The following is a 12,672-nucleotide window of genomic DNA, read 5'->3' on the forward strand; positions in this document are numbered from 1 at the left end:
ATACCATTAGACATTTCTGTCATTTATTACACATGAACCTTAACACTTGAACAATAGATTACCCAATCATTTTCTGAATATACAGCATCCTTGTGCTATCCTTATCTTGCTCAAACAATATTAGCACAGCATGTACCAGTGATTAATACATATGTACACAAAAAAAAAAAACCAAAAAAACACATTAGGAGGGACCTTCCTTCCTATTTTTTTGTACCCTGGGCTCATAAGAGAAAAAAAATATTCAAGCAAAACCCACATAATCTCCCCTATGCCAATAAAGCTGTGTAAATTCCCAGCTTTTCTTACGTGATTTGAGCAGTTTATGTTGTGATTGGCATCCAAAAGGCTTTTTACTACCAGTAGATTATTACTGAGAACTGCTAAATGGAGAGGGGAATTCTTCTGCTGTGGAGGGAAAATAATAAATTATTATAGTTGGGAATATTATTACAAGCTCATGCAAACAAGAAAGAGTTTCTTATTGAAGCCCACTGCTTGCAAAGTTGACATGCTCTAGCAGAGGCTCAACTCTGCAGAAAACACACCTGGGTGTGTGGAGTATACCAGAGGTGGTAGCCTGCTCCCACCTACCTTTCTTCACCCTAGGTAAAGAAATACACCTGAGAACACTGGAAATGCTGAGTGCACAGGGGTGTGCATCAGTGTGCATCCACCACTTAGGAATGCAGCAAGGCACTCCTAAATGTCCTCAACTGGGATGGGCTGCTATCCTGACAACAGAGAGATCAGGGTAATGTTTCTGCTCCCTCACAAAAGTGGCCTTGCCCTTTGTTGAATGGCCTGGAGACTGACTCATTCTATATTCGGTAAACTGATGTCGAAATCTACTTTCCAGGAACAAACCTTTGTCACGTGTTGCTGCTGGAAATGCTCTTTGTACTTAAGTGACTTGATGTCATATTTATAAAATACAACAAATTACAATTAGTAAGACAGAGGTTTTATTTTATTGATTATTTATTAATATAACCAGGCCACAGATTCAACACCAGTCAAAATCCACACTAGGTTGGTAAGATCACTTTGTGTGATAACCACGTTACAACACTTTGTATGTTGAACCTGTGACTGATCAATTTCTTGCAAAATATAACTAAAGAATAATTACATACCAGTACCATTCATGGTGCCAGGTGCCAGTTCAGTGTCTTTATAAAACACAGCCTTTAGGGCTGTGTAAAACATTTCTTCAGGGCCACAGAAAAATAAAGCAAGCTCTTATGCAACATTGTGATGTTTGCAAAATTTAAGTTACATTTGCAAAATTTAAGTTACAATTTTTTTAGTTGCTTCTGCTACAGAAAGCTAAGGAGAACAATAGTACAGCAACTATCTGACCTTTAAATAATTTCAAGCACAACATAAATTGTTATTCCTTGACAGCTTTCTGCAAGAGGTCAGTGATCAAGTCATAAGTCATGAAGTCCAGATTCTATTTTCATCCTGTACAGTAGAAGTGGAAAATAATATTCTATTCATAGAAAATCTCAATTATCTGTAATATCTAAATTGAGAGAGGATTTGGATAATATAAATACCTCTTTCTTTTCAAATTGCAAAGAAGTTTGGCATGCAGATTTTGAAGGCGCCGAGGGTGCATTTACCTGCAATGTGAAAGCACTGATCGTTTACTTACATTTTCATTATCGTTATTCAAAATCATGTTGACTCTTTGCCTGTAGCATGACTACTGCTAAATTCAAGCAGGGCACTTTGCTCTTCTTCTCTGAATGCCTGGCCCTTGGCATAGCCCGGCCATGCCTACTCTGCACTGCACCAGCCTGCTCAGGCACTCACTGGGCTGGCAACAGCATCTTGTCTCTATTGGTATGTGCTGATAATCAGCATCTAGAAACCAAGTAGCAGTGTGTCTAGGAAAAAATTCAAGGTGATGAATTTTTTTACTCAATCTCATTCAGCTGTCTGAATTCCTATGGAAAGACGGGACAGGCTGAGCAGCAGCAGAAGAGTTATTCTGATAAACACTCACCTCAGCTTTAGGAACCAGGTCAATATTCTTATCAATAAGAAAAGTAACCAAGGATAAATGTCCATTCTGTATTGCAACATGCAAAGCACTGCTATTGTTCTGAAAGAAATTTGATAGACAGAAAAACTTACATTTTTATTGCTGAAAAAAAACAGTATTAAAGAGAGGTATAAATATAGTATAATATTGCATTTAAATTTGTCTTAGTATCCTCTCCACAAATAAAACCTTTTGACAAAATGATACAAAATGAAGCACATCAGCAGTTGTCATGATATTTTTGTCAACAGTGAAGGAAATTTCCATTTTTACTATATCACAACAAACATACTTAAGAATACCTGTATCCTATAGCCCCATCCAATTTCTCTTAAAAAGAGACAGATCATCATTATCATCTATACTGTGCCATGGACAACAACAATGCCAACACATCTACTCTGTCAGGCAGTTAGTCTGTTAGGCCCTTACCAGGCAAGTATGGTCACATTAACCAGTAAATCCATAGAAAGTTAACAAATCAATAGAAAAATAAAAAAATAGAAAATAAATGTTTAAAACTAATTTTTACAAAATAGTTCTGCTTAAGTTTGTTCTCATTCTGCTGGAATCATAAACTTCTTGCAGCAGGCTAGCCAAGGCCATTCAGCAGATATAAGTTGGACTGCACTTCAGTAATCAGATGTAGAGAACAAGTTTGTCATCAGATCAGTCACATGTACTGCCAAAAAAAAAAAAAAAAAAAAAAAAAAAAAAAGTAGAGCAAATATCCTTTGCTGGTAAGGTCTTTTTCACAGTCTAGTATGTCCCAGTAGGAGGGATACTGTGTACCTGTGTTGAAACATTAATCTCACTCCCTGCCTCCAGTAAGAGTTCAGCACATTTTTCATGACCTCCTTCAACAGCCAAGTAAAATGGAGTTTCTCCATTCTTGACCAAAAGAGACAAAATGTCTGTTCCAATTTAAGAGATGTGACTACAACACTGAGACACAAAACACCTCCAGTAGGCTCCATCAGGCTCATCCCACTCTTGAATGACATGGCTACTCACTAGCAGTTAAGTGACAGATGATGTTTATCTGGGCAGAGATATAGTAAGGTTTACAATACAGAAAAGTATTTCATAAATATTAATCATGCTCTTTTTGGTGGGCAGCAATTGTTGCCATTCAACACCAGAAAAAACCAGTAGTATGCTAGTACATACAGTAATTCCAATTTCTGTGCAATGTCATGGATTTCTGAAAAATTGACAACCCTAAGTGCTAGTTATAAGGAGAGCTTTAAGCAGAAATAATCTTGTTGAACGTTTATTTCAAATCTTTTCCCACTGAAGGAGTCTCCATGTCTCCAAGTCTATAAAATGGGATACATCAGCTACACAATTATCTAATTCCTGCTTCTCAACATCTAAAATACACAAAGGTTTAATGAAAGTTACTCTGGTGTTTCAACAATCACAAAAAAAAAAAAAAAAAATCAATGAATCCTAATTTTTCTTTGCTTAAAATCCTGATGTTATTCTGGTAAACTTAATACATTTTAGTACTTTGCTCATGCTGTGGGAAAAGAGATCTGTTCCTACACGGATTACATCTCCAGCTGGAGAGGAAGGTCACACCATTAGCCATGTCAAGACAGGGGCACAAGCTGCACAAGCTTTGTGCGCAACATTCTTAGACAAGCCTTGGAAACACGAGGGCTCCATGTTTCAAAGAGGCTCGTGAGCCTCACAACAGGCACAGCTGAAAACAGCAGACAAGCTGGATAACAGGGAACTTCTCAACTCACCAGTGTGTCAGTCTGATTAAGGAAGAGGAGGGCCTTGGGTAGGAGTTACTCATTTTGCCCCGCGGCCCAGCAGAGGAAATCATCAACCACATGGCAGGTTCCCACAGCGGGCATTCCAGCCCACGACAAAGGAAATTACCTTGCCCAGGATGTTCCAGCTGCCCCATAGAAGAAACAGAAGAGACATGAACCCTTTGCAAAGCAAGAACGCTGAGAGGAGCAGTTAGTGCGCATTTCCCTCCTCCACTCCATGTTTAAGCCTTAAAATGAACCTCAAGAGTGCATTAAATCAGGGATACAACCTTCACAGCTAATACATAATTGATGAATACGCTGGCTGAGCTTCACCAACACTAAACTAGGAAAGCAAATTGGATGGGCAGTGTCTGCAGCCACTTTTGTGCAACTGAGGTCAGATGGACAAGATACAGATTACCTCTGCTGAAGTGCCTGTGATGGTATGTGCTTGGTATGCAAGTCAAACTGCTCAATGAATAGGCTGAAAAGCACCAGAAGTGCTTAAGAGTGAGATGTTAAAAGGAATGAGATCACACAGCTAAAAATGCTGGATGCCAGAGAGCAACAGGGTTAAGGCCTTCCACTGCTCTCTTCTGCTGGTAGTTATGCAAGGGCTTGCCAAATGCAGGGGAGGATGTGTGTAAGGCATAGAGGACAGAGCATGACACTGAAGGAATTAAGGGAGCTTAATTTATTGGACAAGGAACAAGGAAACAGGATGCAAAGTTACTAGGAAACCAGCAAGACTAATGAAGTGTCCTCAGTGCCACATCTCTTCCTTTAGATTTGATTTTTTTAGAACATTTTTCAAATATTTGACTTTATTTTTTTCAATAGTTTAGGGTACTTACCTGATTGAGGTAATTTATTTCCTCCCATTGTTCAAGTAGAATTTCCACAACTTCACTGTGACCATTTTTGGCTGCTAAATGCAATGCTGTGTTTCCCTCTTTGCAATTAAAATGTCAAATAATATATTTTAAAATCCAGAATAAAGACAACAATTAAAACCAACACAATGCCTTTGGTCCTTTGCGTACAAGGAGAGGGAGGCAACTGCACACAGCATGTGCCAAGATTCAGTCTAATCTTGATCTAGTCCGTTCTGGTTGGTTGTCTGAAAACTTCAATGTATACCAGCAAAAAGATCTGAAATTCTAACTCCTAACATATGAACCAGAAGAAAACTTCAGGTACTACACTGAACCCCCAAGACCAGTGATTTAAAGAGTAAAAAAGCCTAGGTCAGAGTACAGAAATTTGACATCAACATCACAGTCTTTGATTTCTGTCACCGTCAGTGCAATTTCTTTCCAGAAAATTAAAAAACACAAAACAGAAACAAAACCAAAACCAAAACACCACGCCACACCACCAAGAAAAAAAAAGCAACTAACAACTTCAGGCAGAGCCACAGCTTTTGAACTAAAAGAAAATGTAAGCATACAAAATAGTATAAAAATGGCAAAAAAAATTAGAAGAATCCTAACTCTCAGGAAAATGAGAGTCCAGAACAGTTTTTCATTCACAGCATTGAGTGGGAAGATGTGGGAATCCTTTTTAACATTGATGGTTACAGTGTGATTTAGTTTGGTGACCCTGGAGATGAGTTTCTGTCCTGTCTTCTTACTTAATTTGCAGGACCACAGCATTTACCTCCTGGTGCTGTTGACACCTTTAAGCTGCTAGATATCTGGGACAATGACATCTTTCAACCTCTGCTGACAAACTGCTTAGCATAGCAGAGTTCTGGTTGGCACTGCAGCTTTTAAACTATTACCAGAAAAGAAAGAAATCCAACATCACTTTCTGAGTGCTTACTTATGTGGTTCTGTAAATGCAGTATCTGACATATTCACAATTTTTAATGTATTTGTCCTTACAATGTCTCAGATGCAGAGAAATACTAACTTGCTCATTCCAGAAATAGTAAAGTGAGGAAAAATAAATTTAAGAGCAGACTTCGAAAATTACTAAGATACCTTAAAATAGAGTGTCAAAAAAACTCAATCAGATTGAAGTGTAAAGGTACTGCTGAAAAAGAATTTATAGGTGTTTATTTTCATCCTGAAGCTTTTAAACACCTTTGAAAAATTGGTCACACAGTGACACAGACACAGAGTGAAATACTGAGAAATTGATCTCCCAGAAGAGCCTGACACCTGTATCACCAGGCTTCCCCACTTCTCTCAGCAGACAGCATATGCTAGTCTTGCTTTGCATAAATTATGAATGTGTATGGAAAAGTCTCCTGGCAATCATCCCACTGCCTTCCCTTAACCACTAAAAAAAATCAGCATCCTTTTATATTTATTGGTCCCATATATCTCTGTAACATCTATACAGAGCACTCAGATATTTGATTGTATAATAATCACAGTGAAACAAAATAATCTTTCATAAGCACATTTGTAGTTGTACTTCTGTGGAAAAGAAACATTTATCTCATCTTTTTCAGATGTAAATAGCTTCAGAGCAATCAAATTTTTTATCATGTCAACATGACCTTTTTCAAAGGCCAGAAGAAATGGCTTTTTACCTTTCTAGAAAACAATTATGGAAATAAACACAGTGTTACAGAAAGTAGAAATACTTAACTTCTAGTTACTAGATATATGACATGCATATGTAAATACGTATCCTACATAAAATTTATATATCATATGACTAAGGAGATTAACACAATAGTAGATACATAAAAGAGCAGTAGTTAGAATTATACTTAGTGTATACAAACAGATCATACATTTTTCATATCCTGAATAAAATATATAAAAACTGTTAAGAAATTGTAAAAACATGGAAAATACACTCAAAAATTTTTAATCCTATTTTTTCCTCAGTATGAAAATAATTAAAATAACTGTGTCATTAAAAGTCTGAGGATGCTCAGAAACAGGCAGAAAAGAAATGACAAAATTTATTTCCATGGGTGAATTTGTTTGACCCAAATTCTGGTAGCAGAGACCAAAACTGACATGTCTCAGAAGTTTCATCCAGGAGGCCTGAATTTAGCACTGTACATTGCAGGGGGTTTTGGTAGTGTTGAAACTAACAGAAACTTTTCAAATCATTTACAAACTCAACTGACACAAAACCATACCATTGTTCAAGACGTTAAGGCATATAACCAGCTAGGTAAAATGGCTTCACATCATGCCTGATGGTGTCTACAGAAATGTCTAGAAAAAAAAAAATGCATGCACCTAGTAGAGACTTATGATGCAACCTCAACAGGTGGTTGAGAAGGTCCTTCTCATCTTTCCTTTCCCAGGCCTAAAGGTATGTTTTATTAAATTAACTCTGTTTTGTCAGACATGTCATTTGTAAAAAGAACTCAGAATTTTGCACCCTTGGGTCAATAAAATTCAAGAAACTCAGGAAAAATAAAGAGAGATTTGTTCTTTAGGTGTCAAATCTCATGGGAGTAAGCTTTCCTCATGTCAAGATAAAATATCTGACTTAGCGACATAGACTTTCAAAACAAGATCCCAACATTGTGGAAATTAAAATTAAAAACATAGAAAACCTCATGAGGACAAGGCACTGTTGGAGAGTCAGTGCACCTCTGGAGGATAGCTGCACAGAGTTCTGTGTTCTGCATTGGTGAAACATGTCCATGTTGGCCATGACTGGCATGTTTTGGTAAGGGCAGGGGTCTGTGAAGATGAGCTGTGTGGGAAATGTCAGAGGCTGCCCTGTGCTGGGCACAGACATTTCAGCTGGCTCCATGTAGATCAAACTGCCCCATGATGTGCCAGCATTTAACTCCACCACAGAACCAAATGATGCTTCTATGTAAGAATGGCTGGGCAGTGCTGTGGGAAGGATACACAAGGGATGCAGCAGGAGACACAAGAAAATGCAAGGAAGGAGACACAGGGGAAGGTACATCCACAGGTGACTGCAGCCCATGCAAGCAGTTTTCTGGAGCAGAGGAAAATAGTAAGAAGCAAAGAGCAGAAAAAAAAGGAATTGACTGGGGACTGAGCCCAGCCTCCTCTGCCTCCTATTGCTTTACCACGACTGAGCATCACTGACGCAGCAAAAGCAAGGACAGCAGAGGGTGTCTGCAGTCCAACTGAATTGGGCAAAGAGGGAGGAAAGGTGTTGCCATTAAGTGCTTGTCTGGCTGCTTCTTTTACCGGTTTCTCAGCATCCAAGTCAGTAATTAAAAGTATATGTAACTGTCAATAAAGTAAAATTCATTGAAATTCCCCAAGTCAAGATTGTTTCCCCCGAAACAAGAGCCTCATTACATCAAAGAAGTAAACAGAAACATGCTGTACCCCATCAGGTTTGTTCAAGTCATTCACATTAAGATCTTGGAGGAAATAATCAACTATTTTAATGCTGTTGCTCTGAGCTGCAAAATGTAGTACGTTCATTCCTTCCTGAAAAATGGTAAGTCAGTCTGTAAGAATGTTTGATTTTTTCCTAACATAAACATGTTTAGGGTTGGTTACATTTGTCATCAACAAGCCTCATTCTTAGCCTTTTGATCAGCACCTGCTTTAACTAATTTTCACATTATATCCAGATTTCCAGTCCAGGCTGCAAGATGAATCACTGTCAGGCCGTGCGTCAAATAAAATTACAAAGGCAGAAACTACCACCAAAATACCTCAAGCCAAATTTCTTTAAATCTTTTTGATTGATTCAGTGTATTAGTGGGTACCAGTCTGCAGGCTTTTAGAAAAGCAATATGAACACCTGACAGTGTGGGTGGGATTCATCTCACTTAAAATAAGCTAAATGCAATAGAGAAAGACCTAGATAAATGTCTCACTTCTTCACAGAAGGTCTGGCATCCCTAAAGAAGGACAGATCCCATTTTACAACAGAGGGATTAAGATCTACCTGGAAATTATTTTCTCTCTCCAGAAACCATGTAGATAGATAGTCCTGGGTGCAGTGGATGACGTTTCAAGTGACAATATGCAATGACTATACTTCCACAAGTCACCATAATTTTTTATTTAGGCCTCTTTTTAATGTTCTCATTTCTCAAATTCTCTAAAAACTTTTTTTTTTTTTTCTCATAGGAAAAAACAAACTGTGTTTTTAGCATCTTAAAAACAAAAGGACTACTTCAATTCTGTGCTGCTGTGGCCTCACCTCCAGTGCTGCGGGCAGTTTTGGGTGCCATAATACAAGGATATAAAGGTATTAGAGAGTGTCCAAAGGTGGAACACAAAGATGGTGAAGGACCTTGAGGGGAAACCATATGAGAAGCAAACTTGGTCTGTTCAGCCTGGAGGAGACAGAGGGGAGCCCTCACTGAAGTCACAACCTCCTCACGAGGGAAAGTGGAGGGGCGGGCACTGACCTGGCAGGACCAGAGAAAATGGCATGGAGCTGTGTAAGGGGAGGTTTAGGTTGGATATTAGGACACCTCCTCATATACCCTGTTCTGCACTTCTAATCATCCTAGAGGGTCTGCATGGGACTCATTCCACTTTACCAGTCTTTCCCATATTTGCAGAAATTGCAGTGGAGAACAGTGGAGGGCAATATGGATTATGTACCTGGTATGCAGGCAATATGGATTATATACCTGGTATGCAGGCAATAAGATAAATCTAGGCTTCAGCAAAATTTGTGGTTGTGGCCTAAAAGCCTGTCTTGGAAAACCTTCCAAGTTATGAATAGCTGGAGGCAGTCACAAGCAATGCACTAGGCATCCATCGTGGAAAAGTTATTTAACATCTGCATTAATGATGGGCAGAAGGTACCCACAGCAAACTTGATATTAAATAGGGACAAATGGCTGATAGACTATATTGGTGTGCTGCCATCCAGGGAAACCTTGACAGGCTGGAGATATGGCCTGGCAAGAATTCAGCAGAGGGAAATGCAATGTCCTGCCCCTGGGAGGAGCAATCCCAGGCACCAGTACTGGCTGGGGACAGCTGCCTGAAAAGCAGAGGAAGACCTGGGGGTCCTGGTGCACACCGAGTTGAACATGAGCCAGCAGTGTGCTCTTGCAGCACACAAGGCAAATAATGTCCTTGGCTGTATCGTAAACACTGTGACCTGGCTAAGAGAGGTGCCTCGTGCTCACTCAGGTATTCAAGTTATCCAGTACTTCGGGCAATGTGTTTTTCTTCTAAAAATGCTTTTTTCATACAAATATGTGCAGTTCTAAGCAAAACGTTTTTACTGCAAGCTCTTAATTTTTGCACAATTGGGAGCACAAGAAAATTATCTGCTTTTAATCAAAGGAGTTCCTATACATGTGAAACAAAACAAGTAAGCCAGCTTACCTGATCTGCCATGTCAAGTCTAGCTTTGTGATGAAGAAGAAAATCCACCATGGACACATGGCCTCCTGCAACAGCAAAATGCAACGCTGTGCGCTTCAGCTGGAATAAATAAAGCTTTGTTTGTCAGGTCTGTAATACAGTTCTTTCCCTGTACACGTGGTCAGGCTTTTGGAATTCTCTGATTGTTACCAAATGTGCCTGTTAATATATACTTTTTCATACTTCTCCTTCAACAGTCACACTTGATCTTTATCTATATATTTTGTTAGTCTACATAGTATTGTCCTTTCACTGAAATGTCAAAATGGCATGAAGCAGTCAAACACTATATAGGGGAGGTGTGTGCAGTACAAGAAGCATCCTTGTTTATTATATTATTGCATGGTGTTGTTTGAATAGCTGAGGTCTGTATGTACGCAGTTAGTCTTGCTTTTGGTATCCTCCTTGCTTTTGACTAAACCTCTGCAATGCAAGCTAATATTTCTCCCTCACTCAGTGTTAGTCACCTTCCCATACTGAGTCATCATCTACGTAAATGAAAGCTACCACCTTGCAAACAGTGAGTAATTTCACAGAGGTAAATGGGCTCAGTGCTTCTGAAGAAGACTTTGATAAAGTTATTAGTGGTATATATTTAAAAGGGATTTGTTAAATTGAATAAAATTTTATTGGAGAGAGTTTTGCATTCAGTTAAAGTGGGCATAACTAGGTTTAACATTAGTGACTAATAGTTTCCATACAAAGATGTATAAGAGATTTAACCAATTAATTTTAAAATTCAGTTTGGATTTGCTTTCTTAGCTTCTCTGAAGATCACCTGAATTGTATAAATTTGAATTTACAATCATATGCATCAAAAGGAATAAAAAGGTGGGATTTATGATGTGTATTTATGTAAGAAAAAAGCCTCTTGTACTACAGAAAGAGTACTATCAAAAAGCTCATCTTTTGACAGCCTTTCTTATTTAGCTTGAGAGTACAGGGGCAGGAATGATCAACATTAACAAAAAAAAGAGGCTTTGCCAGCATAAGCTACATCCCTACTAGGATAACCAACCAAAGCACAATGCCTCTGCAGCTGTGCTAGTAACTCTCTCATAGTATAGATCTAATTTAAGGATGACAGAGAAAAGTTTCAAACTACTGAACTGAAAATGTATTTTTTTTAACTTTCTGAATTCTGGAAAGCAAGAAGGAAGAAAGAACTGTTTTAAAGTGACCTTTTAGAGTGCAATTCAATTGACACTCTCAGTATTCAAGAGAAGTGTGCTCAGAGGAAATGTTTGTCTCCTTGTCTGTTTCATAAGCAAATCAAGGAATGCACTATACTATCTTCTAAATTCCCCAGTGAGTGAAAATGCATGTGGGCATGGGAGGCAAATTTTTTCAGAACCCAGTAACACTGGATACTAAGGGGTAGATGATTTATATGTAGCTATTGAGAGGACACTGTTACACAAAAATCCTAGATTAATATCATGACTGCTTGGTTGCTGTTGAACTACCTCTCATGTGGAACACAATGCTATATTTAGCTACTGTGAAGTATATATCCTCAGATTTTAAGCCTGGTGTTGAAGTCAGCATAGGAAATGCATTTTTGTATATCTAGGGTAAATCTGAACTCTGAGCTCAGGTTGGAGTCAGAGGACATTGTAGAATGCTCACACAGTTCCATGCAAACCAAAGAGCAATACTTCTTTTTAGAAATTTGTAATGCTAGCAGCATGAATACATTCTTAAAATGACTGTGAGGTAAAGTCATCCCACTCATAAAAATGGAGAACTCAAGAAATTAGTTGCCAAAGAGCTCTGAGGAAACACTAGAGCAGGGGCACAAATGAGAAATCCTTAGTTCCCAATGTGATACACTGACTACTGAAAAACCCAAGTTAAGCTGTAATGTTCATAATGGCTGTATGAAGTGATTTCTTCATCAGGTCCTAGAGGGCACTTCTGCACCTCACTCCTGCAGCTGAGGGGGCATGCTGGTATTCCCCCATCAACCCCAAGGAGTCACCCTTCACATCAGTTATCTGTCAGGCACTTTATACTCACAGTATCTACAGCATTTATGTCAACATTCTTTTTAAATAGCTTTTCCATGGTATCCAAATTGTTCATTTTAGCAGCATATTGAAATTCTCTCTCATCTGGCAGTACTGTGGGAAAACATGATAAAAAAACCTGTATTATTAAAAAAGTAGCCATAACCAACATAAGGGATGATGATACTGTTTACACTTTCTGTTCTTTGTACTGATTAGGTGTTATGAGAACCACTTGCTTCTTATCATCAAAGCATTTAATTACTAGGTTTTTCTCCTTTAGAGACATCTGGCTGATATTTCTAGTTTCAACTTTTAAGTGCAGCTAAAGGGAGACTTTTCACAACATAGATTGCCAGAGTTGGCACTCACAAGAACAGTTTGTTTATGAAGCTCTTAGTATTTAATTGCATCTCAAATTACTGCATAGGCATAGCAGTGAATGCTACAAACTTCAGCACTTATTTCCTATTCTTTGAGAAATTGTTCTGTTTTAAAGCATACCACCAAAACACAAAATATACAAAGCAGTA

General features: G+C 38.4%; 1 protein-coding gene across 1 annotated transcript in view; it reads right to left on the reverse strand.

Moving 5' to 3' along the window:
* The window catches only part of ANKDD1B (ankyrin repeat and death domain containing 1B), a 28,587-nt gene that overhangs the window by 11,685 nt on the left and 4,230 nt on the right, over window positions 1–12,672 (reverse strand). The window contains 9 exon segments of the mRNA XM_030257379.4: window positions 310–408; window positions 2,015–2,113; window positions 2,846–2,944; window positions 4,677–4,779; window positions 6,274–6,368; window positions 8,115–8,219; window positions 8,309–8,434; window positions 10,092–10,190; window positions 12,150–12,253. Coding sequence (XP_030113239.4) covers window positions 310–408; window positions 2,015–2,113; window positions 2,846–2,944; window positions 4,677–4,779; window positions 6,274–6,368; window positions 8,115–8,219; window positions 8,309–8,434; window positions 10,092–10,190; window positions 12,150–12,253 — 929 coding nt within the window.

This window comes from Taeniopygia guttata, chromosome Z (genome assembly GCF_048771995.1).
Source record: "Taeniopygia guttata chromosome Z, bTaeGut7.mat, whole genome shotgun sequence".
In the NCBI taxonomy this organism is placed as follows: domain Eukaryota; kingdom Metazoa; phylum Chordata; class Aves; order Passeriformes; family Estrildidae; genus Taeniopygia; species Taeniopygia guttata.